The following is an 18,618-nucleotide window of genomic DNA, read 5'->3' on the forward strand; positions in this document are numbered from 1 at the left end:
CGAAGGGCCTGTTCCTGTGCTGTAATGTTCTTTGTTCTTTTCTTCTTTATTCTTTGTCTAACAGAATCAAAAACAGCTTTTTCCCCGCTGTTACCAGACTCCAAGGCTCCAAGTAGTACGACACTGCTGTATGCTTCACCGATGCCTGTATCTATGTATTTACATTGTGTATTTGTGTTTGTCCTATGTATTTTTTTCATGTATGGAATGATCTGTCTGAACTGTACGCAGAACAATACTTTTCACTGTGTCAATAAGCAAACAAAACAAAATTAAACAAAAAAAAAACCCCAAAACATACCTCGCACCATGACATCAAGATACCCCAAGGTCCAAGGGCAAGAAGATCAATGTCTCAGCCATAAAGTGGCCTGACTGAGGAGAGGAATTCCAAGTGCATTCACAAGTAATCTGGAAAACCTCCATAATTGTGGCTCAATTCCCAAAATGTGGGCTCACAAAAAAATCAGCTGCACTGGACTCTTTTGCCTAGACCATTGGGTATGAGTATCATTGTCACCAGGACTAACTGGTGAAAGTGATGTTGAAACCTGTGACCTTAGTATCATAGAATAATAGAATTTAATGTGCAAATGGAGGCCATTCGGCCCATCGAGTCTGCACTGGCCCTTTGAAAGGGCACCCTAATTGAGCTAACACCTCCACCCTATCCCCGTAACCCAGTAAGGCCACCTAACCTTTTGTGGACACTAAGGGCAATTTAGCATGGTCAATCCACCTGACCTGCACATCTTTGGACTGTGGATGAAACCGGAGCATCCGTAAGAAACCCACGCAGACACGGGGAGAATGTGCAGACTCCGCACAGGCAGTGACCTAAGCCCGGAATCGAACCTAGGATTTTGGAGCTGTGAGGTAACAGTGCTAACCACTGTGCTACCCTTGCCATCTCCCGGAGTAAAAATGAGCAGCCTTCATTGTCTTGCAGAACAACCTTAGGTCGCAAGTCACAAAGGCATTGCAACTCCTCAAGACTAATACACAAAGACAAATTAGGAAGATAAAGGGCAACTGGTAGGAAGAGAGACACCAAGGGATCCAACAATATGATGACCATCATGATATGCAAAGTTGTTTTGAACCACCAAGGCCACATATAGACCAAAATCAAATGGACAAAATGCCCATCACACACAGAATGGAGTTTCTCTTCTTAAGTATGATAATGTCAACCACCAATGCTGGAAATACAAATTTGAACCTAGTAGTATTGGGTACGTTCCAAGGGTGAGCCATCATCAATGGGAGAACTGCAATAAGCAATCAGATGGACGATATGTAACAAAACCTGTGGCTCCGATAGTATTGGAGCTGAGTTCTGATTTCTGATGGTATTGGAGCTGAGTTCCGATTTCCGATGGTATTGGAGCTGAGTTCCAATTTCCGATGGTATTGGAACTGGGTTCTGATTTCCGATGGTACTGGAGCTGAGTTTCAATTTCCCATGGTATTGGAGCTGGGTTCTGATTCCCGATGGTATTGGAGCTGAGTTCTAATTTCTGATGGTATTGGAGCTGAGTTCCAGTTTCCGATGGTATTGGAGCTGAGTTCTGATTTCCGATGGTATTGGAGCTGAGTTCCAATTTCCGATGGTATTGGAGTTGGGTTCTGATTTCCCAAGGTATCGGAGCTGAGTTCCGATTTCCGATGGTATTGGAGCTGGGTTCTGATTTCCCATGGGATCGGAGCTGAGTTCCGATTTCCGATGGTATTTCAGATGAGTTCTGATTTCCGATGGTATTTCAAAGAACAAAGAACAAAGAAATGTACAGCACAGGAACAGGCCCTTCGGCCCTCCAAGCCCGGGCCGACCATGCTGCCCGACTAAACTACAATCTTCTACACTTCCTGGGTCCGTATCCCTCTATTCCCATCCTATTCATGTATTTGTCAAGATACCCCTTAAATGTCACTATCGTCCCTGCTTCCACCACCTCCTCCGGTAGCGAGTTCCAGGCACCCACTACCCGCTGCGTAAAAAACTTGCCTCGTACATCTACTCTAAACCTTGCCCCTCTCACCTTAAACCTACGCCCCCTAGTAATTGACCCCTCTACCCTGGGGAAAAGCCTCTGACTATCCACTCTGTCTATGCCCCTCATAATTTTGTAGACCTCTATCAGGTCGCCCCTCAACCTCCTTTGTTCCAGTGAGAACAAACCGAGTTTATTCAACCGCTCCTCATAGCTAATGCCCTCCATACCAGGCAACATTCTGGTAAATCTCTTCTGCACCCTCTCTAAAGCCTCCACATCCTTCTGGTAGTGTGGCGAACAGAATTGAACACTATACTCCAAGTGTGGCCTAACTAAGGTTCTATACAGCTGCAACATGACTTGCCAATTCTTATACTCAATGCCCCGGCCAATGAAGGCAAGCATGCCGTATGCCTTCTTGACTATCTTCTCCACCTGTGTTGCCCCTTTCAGTGAGCTGTGGACCTGTACTCCTAGATCTCTTTGACTTTCAATACTCTTGAGGGTTCTACCATTCACTGTATATTCCCTACCTGCATTAGACCTTCCAAAATGCATTACCTCACATTTGTCTGGATTAAACTCCATCTGCCATCTCTCCGCCCAAGTCTCCAAACAATCTAAATCCTGTTGTATCCTCTGACAGTCCTCATTGCTATCCGCAATTCCACCAACCTTTGTGTCGTCTGCAAACTTACTAATCAGACCAGTTACATTTTCCTCCAAATCATTTATATATACTACAAACAGCAAAGGTCCCAGCACTGATCCCTGTGGAACACCACTGGTCACAGCCCTCCAATTAGAAAAGCATCCTTCCATTGCTACTCTCTGCCTTCTATGACCTAGCCAGTTCTGTATCCACCTTGCCAGCTCATCCCTGATCCCGTGTGACTTCACCTTTTGTACTAGTCTACCATGAGGGACCTTGTCAAAGGCCTTACTGAAGTCCATATGGACAACATCCACTGCCCTACCTGCATCAATCATCTTAGTGACCTCGAAAAACTCTATCAATTTAGTGAGACACGACCTCCCCTTCACAAAATCATGCTGCCTCTCACTAATACGTCCATTTGCTTCCAAATGGGAGTAGATCCTGTCTCGAAGAATTCTCTCCAGTAATTTCCCTACCACTGAAGTAAGGCTCACCGGCCTGTAGTTCCCTGGATTATTTCAGATGAGTTCCAATGTTATTACAGCTGAGTTCTGATTTCCGATTATATTGGAGCTGAGTTCCGATTGCTGATGGTGGGAGCAGTGGTTAGCACTGATGTCTCACAGCTCCAGGCTCCCGGGGTCAATTCCAACCTTAGGTGACTGTCTGTATGGAGTTCCTTCTCCCCATGTCTGCGTGGGTTTCCTCTGGGTGCTCCGGTTTCCTCCTACAGCCAAAGATGTGCAGGTTAGGTGGATTGGCCGTTCGAAATTGCTCCTTAGTGTCAAAAAGGTGGGGTTACTTGTTTATGGGGATAGGGTGGAGGTGTGGGCTTAAGTAGGGTATTCTTTCCAAGGGCCGGTGAGATCCGATGGGCCGAATGGCTTCCTTCTGTGCTGTATGCCATTACTGAAATGCTGGCCTCGAGCCAACCCAGCAAATAAACCATCAATTAAAGGCCGTGAGTACTGTTCTTCACACAGTACAGGACTAATTGTGACTTTAAAATCGCCACATATGCGTACCAAAACCATTTTTCTTCAACACTGGTACTATCGACGTGGCCCAATCACTTACATTAAAGGATTCGAGGACCTCTCTTGACTAGCCTCTCTAAATCTGCCTCGACCTTTGGCTCGATGGCGTACGGTACTGATCCAGCCATTGAGCAGTTTTCTTGGCTTTCATTCTGAAAGCTTGACTGAAGCTTGACTGTGATCTCTTTCATGCTTCTTTGCTCTCCAATAAAGACTGTGGCATGTTTATTTAAAATCTTCTGTAGACATGCTTCGGACTCCGACATGAGATTCACCTTGGCCCAGGTCTTGATTCTCTCCAGCCAGGTTTGCCCCAATAGGGCTGGACAGCTATCTTTAACCATGTGCAGGGACAAGTCTGCGGTCTGACTGTTTAGCTGCACATTTACATCGATACGACTCGGAACCAGTTCCCAGTATAGCTTTTTAGTACTCTCTTTGAGGGTTTTAATGTGTATTGGTGTAGTTTCTCTTGGTAAACAGTTTCTGGTATCAACGAAACTCCTGATCCAGTGTTCACGTCTATTTTCACCAGTTGTCCGACCAGGAAAGGAGTGACCCAGTAATGATTTGATTCACTTACAATGGCCAGTATGTTCACCAACAGCTCAGACTGTGACTCTGGTTCGTTTTCGTGCCCTTTTTGTATCACATGGATCCTTTTTTCTCTATTTAGTTTCCATTTGATACACTTGGTTCTTGCTTTTTGTAGTTCTTCTTTTGATCTTGTTGTTTCCTTCCACAACATACACATTCAATGTGACACTTTTTACTAAAATTCCTTCATTTTGCATCTTTGCACCAGCAGTCTGCTGCTTGCGTGCCCGGTTTTTGCACATCGGTGACAATTTCAAATATGTGTCTGTGTTCGGGTCTCAGCCGACATTTTATGGATTCGAGTGCTCAAACTAATTGTTGGGCTGCCTTAGCTGCTAATTCCATAGAGATCACATCATCGAAAGCCTTCTTTAGGTTTAAGTTGCTTTCTGTTAACAGCCTTTCTTGGATAGCTTAGCTTCTTAACCCAGACACTACTTGGTCTCTAATAGTGTTGTTCAAGACATCTCCAAATTCACAGTATTTAACTGATTTCTTCAAAGTAGCTACCAGCAGTATGAATGATTCATCTTCTTGTTGGTTACATTTATGGAACCTGAACCTCTCAGCATTGACCAAAGATTTAGATGAGAATCAGATGACCTTCCAATATTGCCACAATCTGATCAGGATTTTGAACCTGTTTTTGCAGGAAGTTGAATGTCTTTTCTCACAGCCCCCCTTCCCCCAACCAATCAGGACTGCAATATCTGTCACAAATTTATTCACTTGCACAAACAAATTGAATATTTCAGTATATGAGCTCCAGCTCGGTGTTCTCATCGTAGGGTCCCATAGTGCCAAACGTTCCTGCCATTTTTACTATGGAAAGGGTTTGTGCAAACAGTGTACTCCACACATTTTACCACTACTTTGCCTCTTTTTTTCTGAGCTCAGCCTGTTTCCTTCTGAGTTTTGGACCGCCCCCTCCCCCACCAGCTCTAAACTATTATTGCAGGGTACTTGCTACTCACTTTTGATTTGATTTATTATTGTCACATGTATTAGTATACAGTGAAAAGTATTGTTTCTTGCATGCTGTACAAACAATGCATACTGTATGTAGCGCACAAAGACTCCGTGAGACGAATAGAGTGAAGTCGATGAGGCTTTATTAAGCGTGTCTGTTCCCCAGCATCCCGTTAGTAAACTGGCCTGCGGGGGAAGACACCGGCTTCTTATACTTCGCCTTCAGGGCGGAGCTTGAGGTCAACGGCCAACCAGGACCCGGGATCTGTCAGCCAATGACATTAGGGCTTCCAGTCCCACATGACCCCCAATACATACTACCACATTCACCCCTTGTCAAAAATGAAGCCGGCGGGGTGATGCTTCGTATGGTGGTAAGGGTTTACAGGGCTGGTCCTGGGAGGATAGAACATTTACATGGACAGTTTCGTCCTGTTACAACTATTTACAGCGGATATAGGAAAAAACAAAATGTTCTTTGAACAGTCCATCTTTGTTTTACATCGACGCCACGAGTCGGTCGGGCGGTCTGGTCGTCCGTGTCGATCGCCTCGGCCCCGGCGGTGGTGGTGGTGCTTGTACCAGTGTTGTCGCCTCCAGGAGCCGTACGGTTTCAGCTGTCGGTGCAAAGGGGAGGGGGACTGATCCTCCTGGGAAGGGGGCGGTCGCGGGGTGCGGTGGTGGCAGGAAGGGGGGCGGTTGGGTTGGTGGTGTCGGGGGGGGTGTGCGTGATGCCGGCGGGCGCCAGATCCCGCAGGGAGACCGTGTCCTGTCGGCCGTCGGGGTACTCCACGTAGGCGTACTGGGGGTTTGCGTGGAGGAGGTGAACCCTTTCGACCAACGGGTCCGCCTTATGTGCCCGCACGTGCTTTCGGAGCAGGATGGGTCCTGGGGCCGCCAGCCAGGTCGGCAGCGACGTTCCAGAGGAGGACCTCCTAGGGAAGACAAGGAGACGCTCGTGAGGCGTTTGATTAGTGCTTGTACATAATAACGACCGGATGGAATGGAGAGCGTCCGGGAGGACCTCCTGCCACCGTGAAACTGGGAGGTCCCTGGACCGTAGGGCCAGTAGGACGGCCTTCCAGACCATGCCGTTCTCCCTTTCTACTTGCCTGTTCCCCCTGGGGTTGTAGCTGGTCGTCCTGCTTGAGGCTATGCCCTTGCTGAGCAGGAACTGGCGCAGCTCGTCACTCATGAAAGAGGACCCCCTGTCGCTGTGGACGTATGCGGGGTAACCGAACAGTGTGAAGATGCTGTTCAGGGCTTTAATGACTGTGGCCGCGGTCATGTCGGAGCAGGGAATGGCGAAAGGGAAGCGGGAGTATTCGTCCACTACATTAAGGAAATATGCGTTGCGGTCGGTGGAGGGGAGGGGTCCTTTGAAATCGAGACTGAGGCGTTCAAAGGGGCGGGAAGCCTTAATCAGGTGCGCTCCATCTGGCCTGAAAAAATGCGGCTTGCATTCCGCGCAGATGTGGCAGTCCCTTGTGACTGTACGGACCTCTTCTAAAGAGTATGGGAGATTGCGGGACTTGATGAAGTGGTAAAACCGAGTGACCCCCGGGTGGCAGAGGTCCTCGTGGAGGGTTTGGAGGCGGTCAATTTGTGCGTTGGCACATGTGCCGCGGGATAGGGCATCGGACGGCTCGTTCAGCTTTCCGGGCCGGTACAAGATCTCATAGTTGAAGGTGGAGAGCTCGATCCTCCACCTTAAGATCTTGTCATTTTTAATTTTGCCCCGCTGTGCATTATCGAACATGAAGGCTACCAACCGTTGGTCAGTGAGGAGAGTGAATCTCCTGCCGGCCAGGTAATGCCTCCAATGTCGCACAGCTTCCACTATGGCTTGGGCTTCCTTTTCCACTGAGGAGTGGCGGATTTCTGAGGCGTGGAAGGTTCGGGAGAAGAAGGCCACGGGTCTGCCCGCTTGGTTAAGGGTGGCCGCTAGAGCTACGTCGGAGGCGTCGCTCTCGACCTGGAAGGGGAGGGACTCGTCGATGGCGCGCATCGTGGCCTTTGCGATGTCCGCTTTGATGCGGCTGAAGGCCTGGCAAGCCTCTGTCGACAGAGGGAAGGTCGTGGTCTGTATTAGGGGGCGGGCCTTGTCTGCGTACTGGGGGACCCACTGGGCGTAGTACGAAAAGAACCCCAGGCAGCGTTTCAGGGCTTTTAGGCAGTGCGGGAGGGGAAATTCCATGAGTGCGCGCATACGTTCGGGGTCGGGGCCTATTATCCCATTGCGCACTATGTAGCCCAGAATGGCTAGCCGATCGGTGCTAATGACGCACTTGTCCTCGTTGTACGTGAGGTTCAAGGCTTTGGCGGTCTGGAGGAATTTTTGGAGGTTGGCGTCGTGGTCCTGCTGATCGTGGCCGCAGATGGTTACATTGTCGAGGTACGGGAACGTGGCCCGTATCCCATGTTGATCAACCATCCGGTCCATCTCCCGTTGGAAGACCGAGACCCCGTTTGTGACGCCAAAAGGGACCCGTAGGAAATGGTATAATCGCCCGTCTGCCTCGAAGGCTGTGTACTTGCGGTCACTTGGGCGGATGGGGAGCTGATGGTAGGCGGACTTGAGGTCCACGGTGGAGAAGACTTTATACTGGGCAATCCGATTGACCATGTCGGATATGCGGGGGAGAGGGTACGCGTCTAGTTGTGTGTACCTGTTGATGGTCTGGCTATAGTCAATGACCATCCTTTGTTTCTCCCCTGTCTTCACTACTACCACCTGCGCTCTCCAGGGACTATTGCTGGCCTGGATTATGCCCTCCTTTAGTAGCCGCTGGACTTCGGACCGAATGAAGGTCCGGTCCTGGGCGCTGTACCGTCTGCTCCTAGTGGCGACGGGTTTGCAATCCGGAGTGAGGTTCGCAAACAAGGACGGGGGTTGCACCTTGAGGGTAGCGAGGCCGCAGATAGTGAGTGGGGGTATGGGGCCGCCGAATTTAAACGTAAGGCTCTGTAGATTACATTGGAAATCTAATCCCAGCAAGGTGGGGGCACAGAGTTGGGGAAGGATGTTAAGTTTGTAGTTTTTGAACTCCCTCCCCTGCACCGTTAGGGTAACTATGCAGAATCCCTGGATCTGTACGGAGTGGGATCCTGCAGCTAGGCAAATCTTTTGTGCGCTGGGATAGGTGGTTAAGGAACAGCGTCTTACCGTGTCGGGGTGTGTAAAACTTTCCGTGCTCCCGGAGTCGACTAGGCATGGCGTCTCATGGCCGTTAATTAGGACCGTTATCGTTGTCGTCTGGAGAGTCCGGGGCCGAGCCTGATCGAGCGTAACCAAAGCGAGCCGTGGTTGTAGTAGTGGGGTGGGGTCCGTTGTTGTCCAAGATGGCGTCGGGGATGGACAAAATGGCCGCCCCCATACATCGCACGTGGCTGGGGGGTCACAAGATGGCGGCGGGGATGGACAAAATGTCCGCCCCCATGCGTTGTACAGGTCGGGGCGGTCCAAGATGGCGGCGCCCCTCCTCCCCTCGTGGTGGTCGGGACCCAAAATGGCGGCGTCTGCGGGTCGCACAACGGCGCCCCTCCTCCCCTCGTGGTGGTCGGGACCCAAAATGGCAGCGTCTGCGGGTCGCACATGGTGTGCTGGGGGGTCTGGGGAGCGCTAGGACCGCGCGGAGCTCCCTCACCGCGAGCGCCAGGGCCGCGAGCGCTAGGACCGCGCGGAGCTCCCTCGCCGGGGACAGCGGTGGTCGGGGCCCAAGTCGGCGGCGCCGGCGGGTCAGGCGTGGGGCCGCGAGCTCAAGGAGCGCGAGGAGCTCCCTCACCGGGGACAGCGGTGGTCGGGGTCCAAGTAGGTGGCGCCGGCGGGTCAGGCGTGGGGCGCGGGACGGGGGTGAGGGTGGCGTTCGGGACGCGAAAAACCCCTTCCTCTCCGTGGAGAGTGTTGGCCGGGACCCAAAGCGGGAGCGCCGGCGGCGGGTCGTACATGGGCTGCGGGGAGGGGGGTTGGGGAGCGTAGGCGGCGTGCAGGGCTCCCAGTTCTCCCGGGACCGCGGTGGTCGGGACCCAGAGCGGCTGCGCCTGCGGGTCGTACAAGGCGTGCTGGGGGGGTTGGGAGGCATAGACTGCTTGTAGGGCTCCCTGTGGTCCTGGGATGGCGGCAACCTCGCGGGATCGGCACACAACCGCATAATGGCCCTTTTTCCCGCAGCTTTTGCAGATGGCTGCGCGGGCCGGACAGCGTTGTCGGGGGTGCTTCGCCTGGCCGCAGAAATAACTCGGCGTTTGGACTGCGCAAGCCTGTGGGGTGTCCGGGGGGGGGGGGGTAGGGGGTTTGCCGCGGCGGGTACGTACGGGGCCCAATGGCCTGCCGCGCGGTCGGGGCCGTAGGCGCGGGTATTACGCGCGGCCACGTCTAGGGAGGCTGCTAGGGCCCGTGCCTCTGAGAGTCCTAGCGACTCTTTTTCTAGAAGTCTTTGGCGGATTTGGGAGGATTGCATACCTGCCACAAAAGCGTCGCGCATTAACATGTCCGTGTGTTCGTTTGCATTCACCGACGGGCAGCTGCAGGCTCGTCCCAAAATCAGCAGCGCGGCGTAGAACTCGTCCATCGATTCTCCGGGAGCTTGCCGTCTTGTCGCGAGTTGGTAGCGAGCGTAGATTTGGTTAACTGGGCGAACGTCGAGACTTCTCAGTGCTGTGAACGCCGTCTGGAAATCGTCGGTGTCTTCAATGAGGGTGAAAATCTCCGTGCTCACCCTCGAGTGCAGGACCTGCAGTTTTTGTTCGTCTGAGACTCGGCCTGTGGTCGATCTGATGTAGGCCTCGAAGCAAGACTGCCAGTGTTTGAAGGCTGCTGCCGCATTCACTGCGTGGGGGCTGATCCTCAGGCATTCTGGAATGATCCTGAGCTCCATAGTCCTTTTTAGGCACGCTTAATAAATTGTAGCGCACAAAGACTCCGTGAGACGAATAGAGTGAAGTCGATGAGGCTTTATTAAGCGTGTCTGTTCCCCAGCAGCCCAATAGTAAACTGGCCTGCGGGGGAAGACACCGGCTTCTTATACTTCGCCTTCACGGCGGAGCTTGAGGTCAACGGCCAACCAGGATCTGGGATCTGTCAGCCAATGACATTAGGGCTTCCAGTCCTACATGACCCCCAATACATACTACCACACTGTAGTGCTCATACCAATGCACAGTGCTCCTTGTAGTGTTCCAGAACTTTCCCGGCAGAGCACGTAGCGAGCTTCTATTCGATGTTATTTCCTCGAAAACCTACATTTATATTTCAGTTCCTTTGATGGCTCCTACCGGTATTTGGCACCCCCTTCTTTGCCAGCTTTGGTGTAGCATAGATTTTAGCTTCTTAATCCTTTTCAGATTTTGGGGCATGGATTAACAATTTTTCGATATTTTGTTTTATTTCTCCGGGCGAGTGCCAGTGTGGTTCTGACCTCCTCACTCGCCAGTTTACTTTGTGGTATATTTAAAGGGTAGGTTTATAGACCACGGAAGTACAAACAAAGGGTTTACTCCACAGAATGTTAGGATAGACTGCCTGTTTGCCTGCACAAACGGCCAATGTGTCATCAATACGTTACGTGATTGGACTCTTAAAATGACATTGTTCCAAGTAGGAACAAACATAAATACACAGTACAGAGAAATAAAGAAAAGGAAGCAAATCCTGCACTCGGGATCAAACTACCTCATGGGACATCCTTCCTCCTGAGTCCAAAGGTCTTTGGGTCGAGAATTGGCCTGTTCATCACAGGAAGACCAAGTATGAGTAGACATCATCCTCAAATTGATGATCAGCTGCTGCCAATGGCTTGTTGACCTACCGACTGCACCACAGTGTCTTGAATAGAAAATTCTCCTCGTTTGCAAATCCCTCCAGAGCCTCAGTCCTGCCTATCATTATCTCTTGAGATGTCTACACTCCCCAAATTCTGTCTTCTTTCACATCATTGACTTGCTTTACCCCATCACTGGTGGCTATTGTAAGAATCCTTTCTTTTTTTAAAACTCTTTTTATTGGCTTTTCTCATATTTATAAACAGTTGTTGTGCATATACATAACATTTTACTTGCCTGAGCTAATTTACTTTAGAGAGGTTTGTTTTGTCCTTCATTTAACTAATTCTATGTACATTTTGTTGCCCTCTGGAACGGTCTATGATTACCCCCCCTTCTTCTCCCCACCTTCCGCCCTCCATTGGTTTCAGCACCCTCCCTCTTCTCTTGTGGTTTCACCACCTTCCCCCCGCCCCCGGGTTGCACAGTCCTTTGGTTCCTCATCTTTTTTTCCCCTTAGCTTACTCCTCTTTGCTGGCCTCGGACAGGTTTTGGAACAGGCCAACAAACTGCCCCCAAGTATCCAGGAAGCCTCCCTCTGACCCTCGGGTGGCGTACTTAATCTTCTCCAAGTGGAAAAATTCTGAGAGGTCAGCAAGGCAGTCTGCAGCTTTGGGTGGTGCTGCCGATCGCCAGGCGAGCAGGATTCTCCGGCGCGCGATTAGGGAAGCAAAAACAAGTGTGTTGGCCCCCTTTCCCATGTGCAACTCTGGCTGCTCTGATACCCCGAAGATTGCCACTGTTGGGCATGGCTTCACCCTCACCCCCACAACCTTGGACATTGCCTCGAACAAAGCTGTCCAGAACCCAGCAAGCTTGGGACAAGCCCAAAACATGTGGTGTGGTTGGCCGGGCCCCTCTGGCACCGCTCACATTTGTCCTCAACCTCCGGGAAGAACCTGCTCATTCGGGTTCTGGTCAGGTGTGCTCTGTGCACCACTTTGAGCTGCATTAGGCTTAGCCTTGCGCAGGAGGAGGTAGAGTTCGCCCTGCTCAGTGCTTCGCTCCAGAGTCCCCATCCTACCTCTGTCCCCAGTTTGTCCTCCCATTTTTGTCTGGTCTCGTCCAGTGGTGTTCGAGCTCTGTCCAGTAACTGTCCGTATATTATCCCACGTAGCCCACCCTTCTCGCTGCTTGTGCCTATCAGGTACTCTAGTAGTGTGTTTTCTGGGGCCCCGGGTACCTTACTATCTGTTTGCGGAGGAAATGCTTTATTTGGAGGTGTCTCAATTCCTGTCCTTTTGCTAGTTTCCACTTCCTCGTCAATTCGTCCAGTGTCGCCAGACTGCGCCCTACATAGAATTCCCCGACCGTCAGTGTGCCCCCGTCCCGCCTCCACCTTTTGAAGGTGGTATCTAGCATGGCTGGGGGGAATTTGTGATTGCCGCAGATGGGAGCCATGGGGGACATTTTGGTTATCCCGAAGTGCTGTCTCAACTGGGTCCACGTTCTCAGCGTGGCTGCTACCACTGGGCTCATTGTGTACCTTGCTGAGGAGGGTGGGAGCGTGGCTGTAGCCAGGATCCGGAAGGTTGTTCCTTTATAGGATGCCTCCTCCATTTGTACCCAATCTGTGTCGGGTTCTTTTACCCATCCCCTCACTTTTTCAGCCGTTGCTGCCCAGTGGAGGTATTATAGGTTCGGTAGAGCCAGGCCCCCTCTGACTTTTCGAGTCCTTTCTAATGATTCCCTTGTCCCCCCTTTATTTTTGCCATTATAATTTGATCAATGGATGCTTAATTGACATGTATCTTTAAGACAAGAAGCAGAAAGAATGATGAATTCAAGAAGTTGAAAATTAGTATGTGGTGCAAGACCCAGACTTTGTGGCATTCAAGAGAGGGGGTAGGACTCAGTTTGATTGGTTGGCTGGTGGCCAATGAATTGGTCAAAAGGCCAAATTCTGCTCGGTAACAGGTGGTGATTGGATCCTGCTGAGTGGGACGATTTCCAGAGACCTGAGAAGAGCGGAGTTTAGACGTAGACACACAGTGACAAGGCCTTGCTCCCTCTCTTCTCTCTCGCCAGAAAGACTGTGAGGTTTTAAAAAAATTTTTAGAGTACTCAATTCATTTTTTTCCAATTAAGGGGCAAATACCCATGGGGAGAATGTGCAAACTCCACACGGACAGTGACCCAGAGCCGGGATCAAACCTGGGACCTCGGCGCCGCGGGGCAGCAATGCTAACCACTGCGCCACAGTGCTGCCCCGTGAGTTGATGTACTTCTGAACCTAGAGAGAACCTGAACGAATTAATCTACAGTGAAACCGTTATAAGCTGAAAACAGAGGCTGGATTTGAAAGCTTACTTTGAAAGAAGGTCTGCTTAAAGCCAACAATCTGAAACAAAGACTCTTTTTCCTTTTACTTATTATTTTCACCCCTCTCTTCCCCTCTGTGTTTGTTTGTTTTGTGTTTGTGTGTCTGTATTATATAGATGGTGGAGGGTACTTTAAAGTGGGGGATTAGGAATTAGATGATAGTTAACCAATTGTATTTGCTGTATATTTCATTATAGTTCTTGTTGTTACTAAAAAGCAATAGTGTTTAAATTAAAATCCTGATGATTGTAATTATTGGGCAGCCAAGGGACAAAGAATGATTTGTTAATTCAATTATGTTGCGGCACCAGGTCAAGGGGAGCTGGAATTGACTGAGCCCTAACGCAGGGTGTCGTAACACTATGCTCTCAGCTATCGAAGCTCTAAGCTCTGGAATTCTCTCCCTACACCTCTTCTTAACTCTCTTGTCCTTTAAGATGCTCTTTAAAATATAACGCTTTAAGCAATTTGTCATATATTTTAATATCTCATTATGAGCCTTGGTTTCAACTTTGTCTGGTAAAGCTCCTGTTGTGTATCTTGATAAGTTATACTAAGCTAAAGGTATAATATAAATGTAGTTAGCCATAAAATAGCTACAGTGCAGAAGGAGGCCCATGGAGTGTGCACTGATCCTGCGAAAGAGCACCCCACCCAGGCCCACTCCCTCTTAACTGCACCCAACCTGCACACCTTTGGACACTAAGGGGCAATTTAGCGTGGCCAACCTACCTAACCTGCACATCTCTGGCCTGTGGGAGGAAACCGGAGCACCCGGATGCAGACACAGGGAGAATGTGCAAATTCCACACAGTCACCCTAGGCCAGAACCAAACCCAGATCCTTGGCCCAGTGAGACAGTAGTACTAACCACCCTACCACCATATCATAATATTGATCTTGGGTGGATAAAATGTGCATATATGTAAAATGCAGATGTAATGAGTGCTATAAATGGCCTGAGAGTACATGTGTCAGGAAAGGGAAAAAAAATGTTAAAGGGTCATCTAGACTCGAAACTTTAGCTCTTTTCTCTCCCTACAGATGCTGCCAGACCTGCTGAAATTTTCTAGCATTTTCTCTTTTGGTTTCAGATTCCAGCATCCACCGTAATTTGATTTTATCCTGGGTCTATAGCATTGTAGATAACAGATGAGGACTATATCAGCATGATCGAATGGCGGAGCAGACTCAATGGACCGAATGGCAAAATTCTACTCTTTCTTGTGAACTTATGACTGAAGGTCCAAGTCCAGGGCAGTACCAATAACATAGTCATTTAGATGATACCAAGCTAGCATTCCACAAGTCTAAAGATTCTTAATCACCATAGCTTTTCCATACACATTGATAAATAGGATGGTGTTTTCATCGCACTATTCTTGAAGTTATAATGGTGATGAATGAAAACGCTGTTGCTGAAGTAGGTTAATCTGTTAGTGAAATGAAGATCAATGTCCCAGCAGTAATAACAACAGTTGCTCACCACCATGTCTTCACAACAGGCTGTGGATCCATCCTTTCTGCTCATCCCCAGAAACACATCCTCTGTCCCAACACGCTGTTTGAACAAAATCTCATACCTAAAGACAACAGGAACCGGTAACTAATATAAAAACCGACTTATAGTGCAAGAAGCCTCAAATTATACATTCACACAACTGCCCAAATGAAGACAGTTTTGATAATCAAGCGATGAGCTCAACATATAAAGAGGAAGGTTTAAAAAAAAAGTCTCACGCAAAGAGTTAACATACACATGGAATACTTTGTCACAAGGGCTAAATTCAAGATAGTATTCAAACACTGAGTGAATGACAGTCGAAAATTCAATGCACGGATTATAACGTGGTGGCTATTACTGGGAAATGATTGCAAAGTGGTCAGGAGTGGAATTAGATGTAGCAGATTCTAAGGAAACAGGACACTTGATTGGAAGAGAGAAGTAGACTTGCTGATTAAGGGTTAAATTACCTGTTGGGGCTAAGGGTGTGATTCTCTTGCAGCCTTGTGCTCAAGCGAGAGCACAACACGGCCGGAGAATCCCAGGAGAGCCCTCCAGCGGGCCCTCCGGCAGCCTCCGCGCCTTGCGGGATTTACCCAAGTCCCGCAAGTCTTCAGAGTTGGAACTCCGCCCAAAAGGCACGGGGCCAAACGCGCTCCCGGAAGTGGGTCTTAAATCTACTGAAGATCTACCTGCCCGATATCCACCGGCCTCCGGCAATTCTCCGGCCTCCCCTGAGAGGCTGCGGCCGGGCGCCTTTCAGCACTGGTCCACCAGGCGAATGGCACCCGGGGAGTTTCCCGGGCCATAGGAGATGCCTGGGTGGTCAGGGTAAGTGTAGAGTGGCCTCCTGCCTCTCTCAGAATGTGGGGACCTGGGGACTGTCATCCTGGCATGCCAAGGTGCCCAGATGGCAGTGCCAAGCTGGCAGGAGTCCTGCCCTGGTGCCCGGGTGCCAGTGCAAGGGTGCCCGGGTAGCACTGCCAAAGGTCAGGGCCTGAGGGGGGGCCCGGTCCATGAAAGGAGGGGTTTGAAGGGTGGGGGTAAATCGGGCAGGTAAATCGGGACCTCGGGAGGTTGGGGGGGGGGGGGGGGGGGGGGGTGATGGGTGGGGTGCTGTAAAGGGGCTTGGGGGAGGGCGGCCTGAAGAGAGCGTCCCCCAGAGACCCCATAGCGGGGTGTCCTCACTTGGGGGGGAAGGGGTAGTGACCATGTGTGTGGGGGTTATTAGTGCCCTTGGGTGGGGGGTGAGAGGGATCCAGAAGTTCACTCAGAGATCGGGGTGACCTTTCAAAATGGCAGTCTGATCTCTGAGTTCAGCTCCCCAATGCTAAAACAAATTCAAAGTGAGGTCTAAACCGGTGAGAAACTCCCCAGGGCCCAAAAAAGTGACTAAGTGTCATTGAATAGCGGTGGGGAACTCTCCGGCATAGCTGGCAGGAAACTCCCTGGAAAACCTGCCACAAATCAATTTACAAGTTCTTTTGGAGAATCGCGCCCTAAGGCATCACACTCTGGTACATGAACATTTATCGAATAGAAATCAATGGATGATTGAGAGTTCAGTACTATGTTTGAAAGAAAGAAACTTGAAACAGTTACTGTAGATTCTAGGATAAAAGCGAATTACTACAGGTGCTGGAATCTGAAACAAAAACAGAAAATTGCTGGACAATCTCAGCAGGTGGAGCATCTGTGGAGAGAGAACGGAGCTCACGTTCTGAGTCTGGATGACTCTTGTCAAAGCTGTCATGTGAATTAAAATAATACATCTGCATTGATTCTAGAGAAGATGATAATAAGTCTACACTCTCCAGAGTTTTTTTTAACAGAGTTCTAACTCCAATGGGCATGCTGTTGCATAAATTGAGGCGCAAGGAAAGATCAGTTACAATATTGCCAATAAATTTGAATCCTAAACGAGAATTTTGTCATGGAACAGGACTGGTATTTAGGAAGCTGTTTTCTTTGATGATAGATACTGAAATTAAAACATGTTGATTTCAAGAAAATAGAGTGTTTATTTTATAATATTGAGCCTGTCATATCTAATCCTGCCTTTTCAATTCTGGTGGAAACAGTTTCGAAGTGGACTTTCAGATTCCATGATTTACAAGGCCAGCCTCTTGACAAGATTCGTATTTATATTCCTGGTGTATTTTTAGACGTGGACAGCTTTATGTAGCTTTTTCCAGAGTGAGAAGTTTTGATTTGTAGTTCTCAGCTAGTTTAGAAAATTAAGGGATAGTTTGATCAAAGTTTCAAAGATATGGGGTGGGTTTCTCTGTTGGCTGACCCCAAAATCAGGAAAGGCGATTGTGGGGGAGACTCAGTCTTGACCCAAAATCGTGGCGGCACCGGGTTTGCACCAAATCGCTATTCTCTGGCGCCTTGACAGCGGCGTCAATGTATTCCATTCTGCACGTAGAGTAAACGCCGTTCGCATATGATTAGCGGGGCTTACCTGGTATTCTCCAGGGCCTCAGCGATCCTCTACCAGGAGGAATTGCCGACGGCAAGGTTCCCTGTGCTTTTAAAAATCGGGAAACAGACGCCGTGGCTGATGAGGGAGAGAAATGAGGGAGGACATGCAGAGGCGCGACCGTTGCCTGCTGTTCCTGACACTGGCCAGGCTGGCTTGGCAGGGGGGAGAGAAATGGGGGTGACCACGGGACGGGCCTTGGGGCCGAGGTGACCCCCCCACAGGATTGGGGTATCCAGGCATGGACTGCCATTGCCATTGCCTGCAAGGCAGCCATCTTGCTGTGCACACACCTTGGCCCGTGGTTTTGCCGTGACACACACCATATGAGGGACCCCACCACTCCCCCACTCTATGCCATACCGCCCCCACCTAACTGCCTGCCACCCGCTGGCGGGGCATCACACAGCTCTCTAGGGAAACGGCCAAAGTAGCCCCTACAGGGGTCACCGGAAGCTCTGATTGCCTCCAGGTTCACTGACTAGAAGGACTGTCCAGGGGCATGGACATCGCATCCCACCCCCGTATCAGCCACCCCTCCCATGAACACCCTCCCTGCACCACCCCCTCCCCTTGCAACCCCCTCCGTGATTCCTACCTGCCTCACCACAGGGTGCGACCCTGGGTTGGCAGTAACAGTGGGTCTGGCCCATGGGATAGACGATGATGACAACCCGCTCTGGGATGAGCTCCGCATCAAAGAACTAAAGAACAATGCAAAGTACAGCACAGGAATAGTACCTTCGGACCTCCATTCCTGTGCTGATCATGCTGCCCGTCTAACCTAAAACCTTCTACACTTCCGGGGTCCGTAACCCTCTATTCCCATCCTATTCATGTATTTGTCAAGACACCCTTAAACGTCACTATCATACTTGCTTCCACCTCCTCTGGCAGCTAGTTTGCCTCTAAACTTTGCCACTCGCAAGTTAAACCTATGTCCCCTAGTAATTGACTCTTACACCCTGGGAACATCATTTTGTTGACTTCTATCAGGTTGCCCCTCAACCTCCGTCGTTCCAGGCAACGTCGAACTCCTGCCCACGGTAGCCATCCACCATCCACCTGGGTGATTCCTGCATGCGAGATCACACAGTCCCACTGAATCCTTGGGATGGCGGAGGTGGAGGCAGTGGGGGGAGGGGGGGGGGGGGGGTTGGGGTAGGATACCGGAGTGGTGAACGCTGGCTAAACTTCGGTCCCTGGGTCAAGCCCACCAACAATGTCTGCCA

General features: G+C 50.1%; 1 protein-coding gene across 1 annotated transcript in view; it reads right to left on the minus strand.

The window, feature by feature from the left end:
- The window catches only part of dnaaf6 (dynein axonemal assembly factor 6), a 306,696-nt gene that overhangs the window by 23,106 nt on the left and 264,972 nt on the right, over positions 1-18,618 (minus strand). Inside the window, exon 5 of the mRNA XM_072504956.1 lies at positions 14,887-14,983. Coding sequence (XP_072361057.1) covers positions 14,887-14,983 — 97 coding nt within the window. The remainder of the gene's footprint in view (positions 1-14,886; positions 14,984-18,618) is intronic.

Source organism: Scyliorhinus torazame, chromosome 5 (genome assembly GCF_047496885.1).
Source record: "Scyliorhinus torazame isolate Kashiwa2021f chromosome 5, sScyTor2.1, whole genome shotgun sequence".
NCBI lineage: Eukaryota > Metazoa > Chordata > Chondrichthyes > Carcharhiniformes > Scyliorhinidae > Scyliorhinus > Scyliorhinus torazame.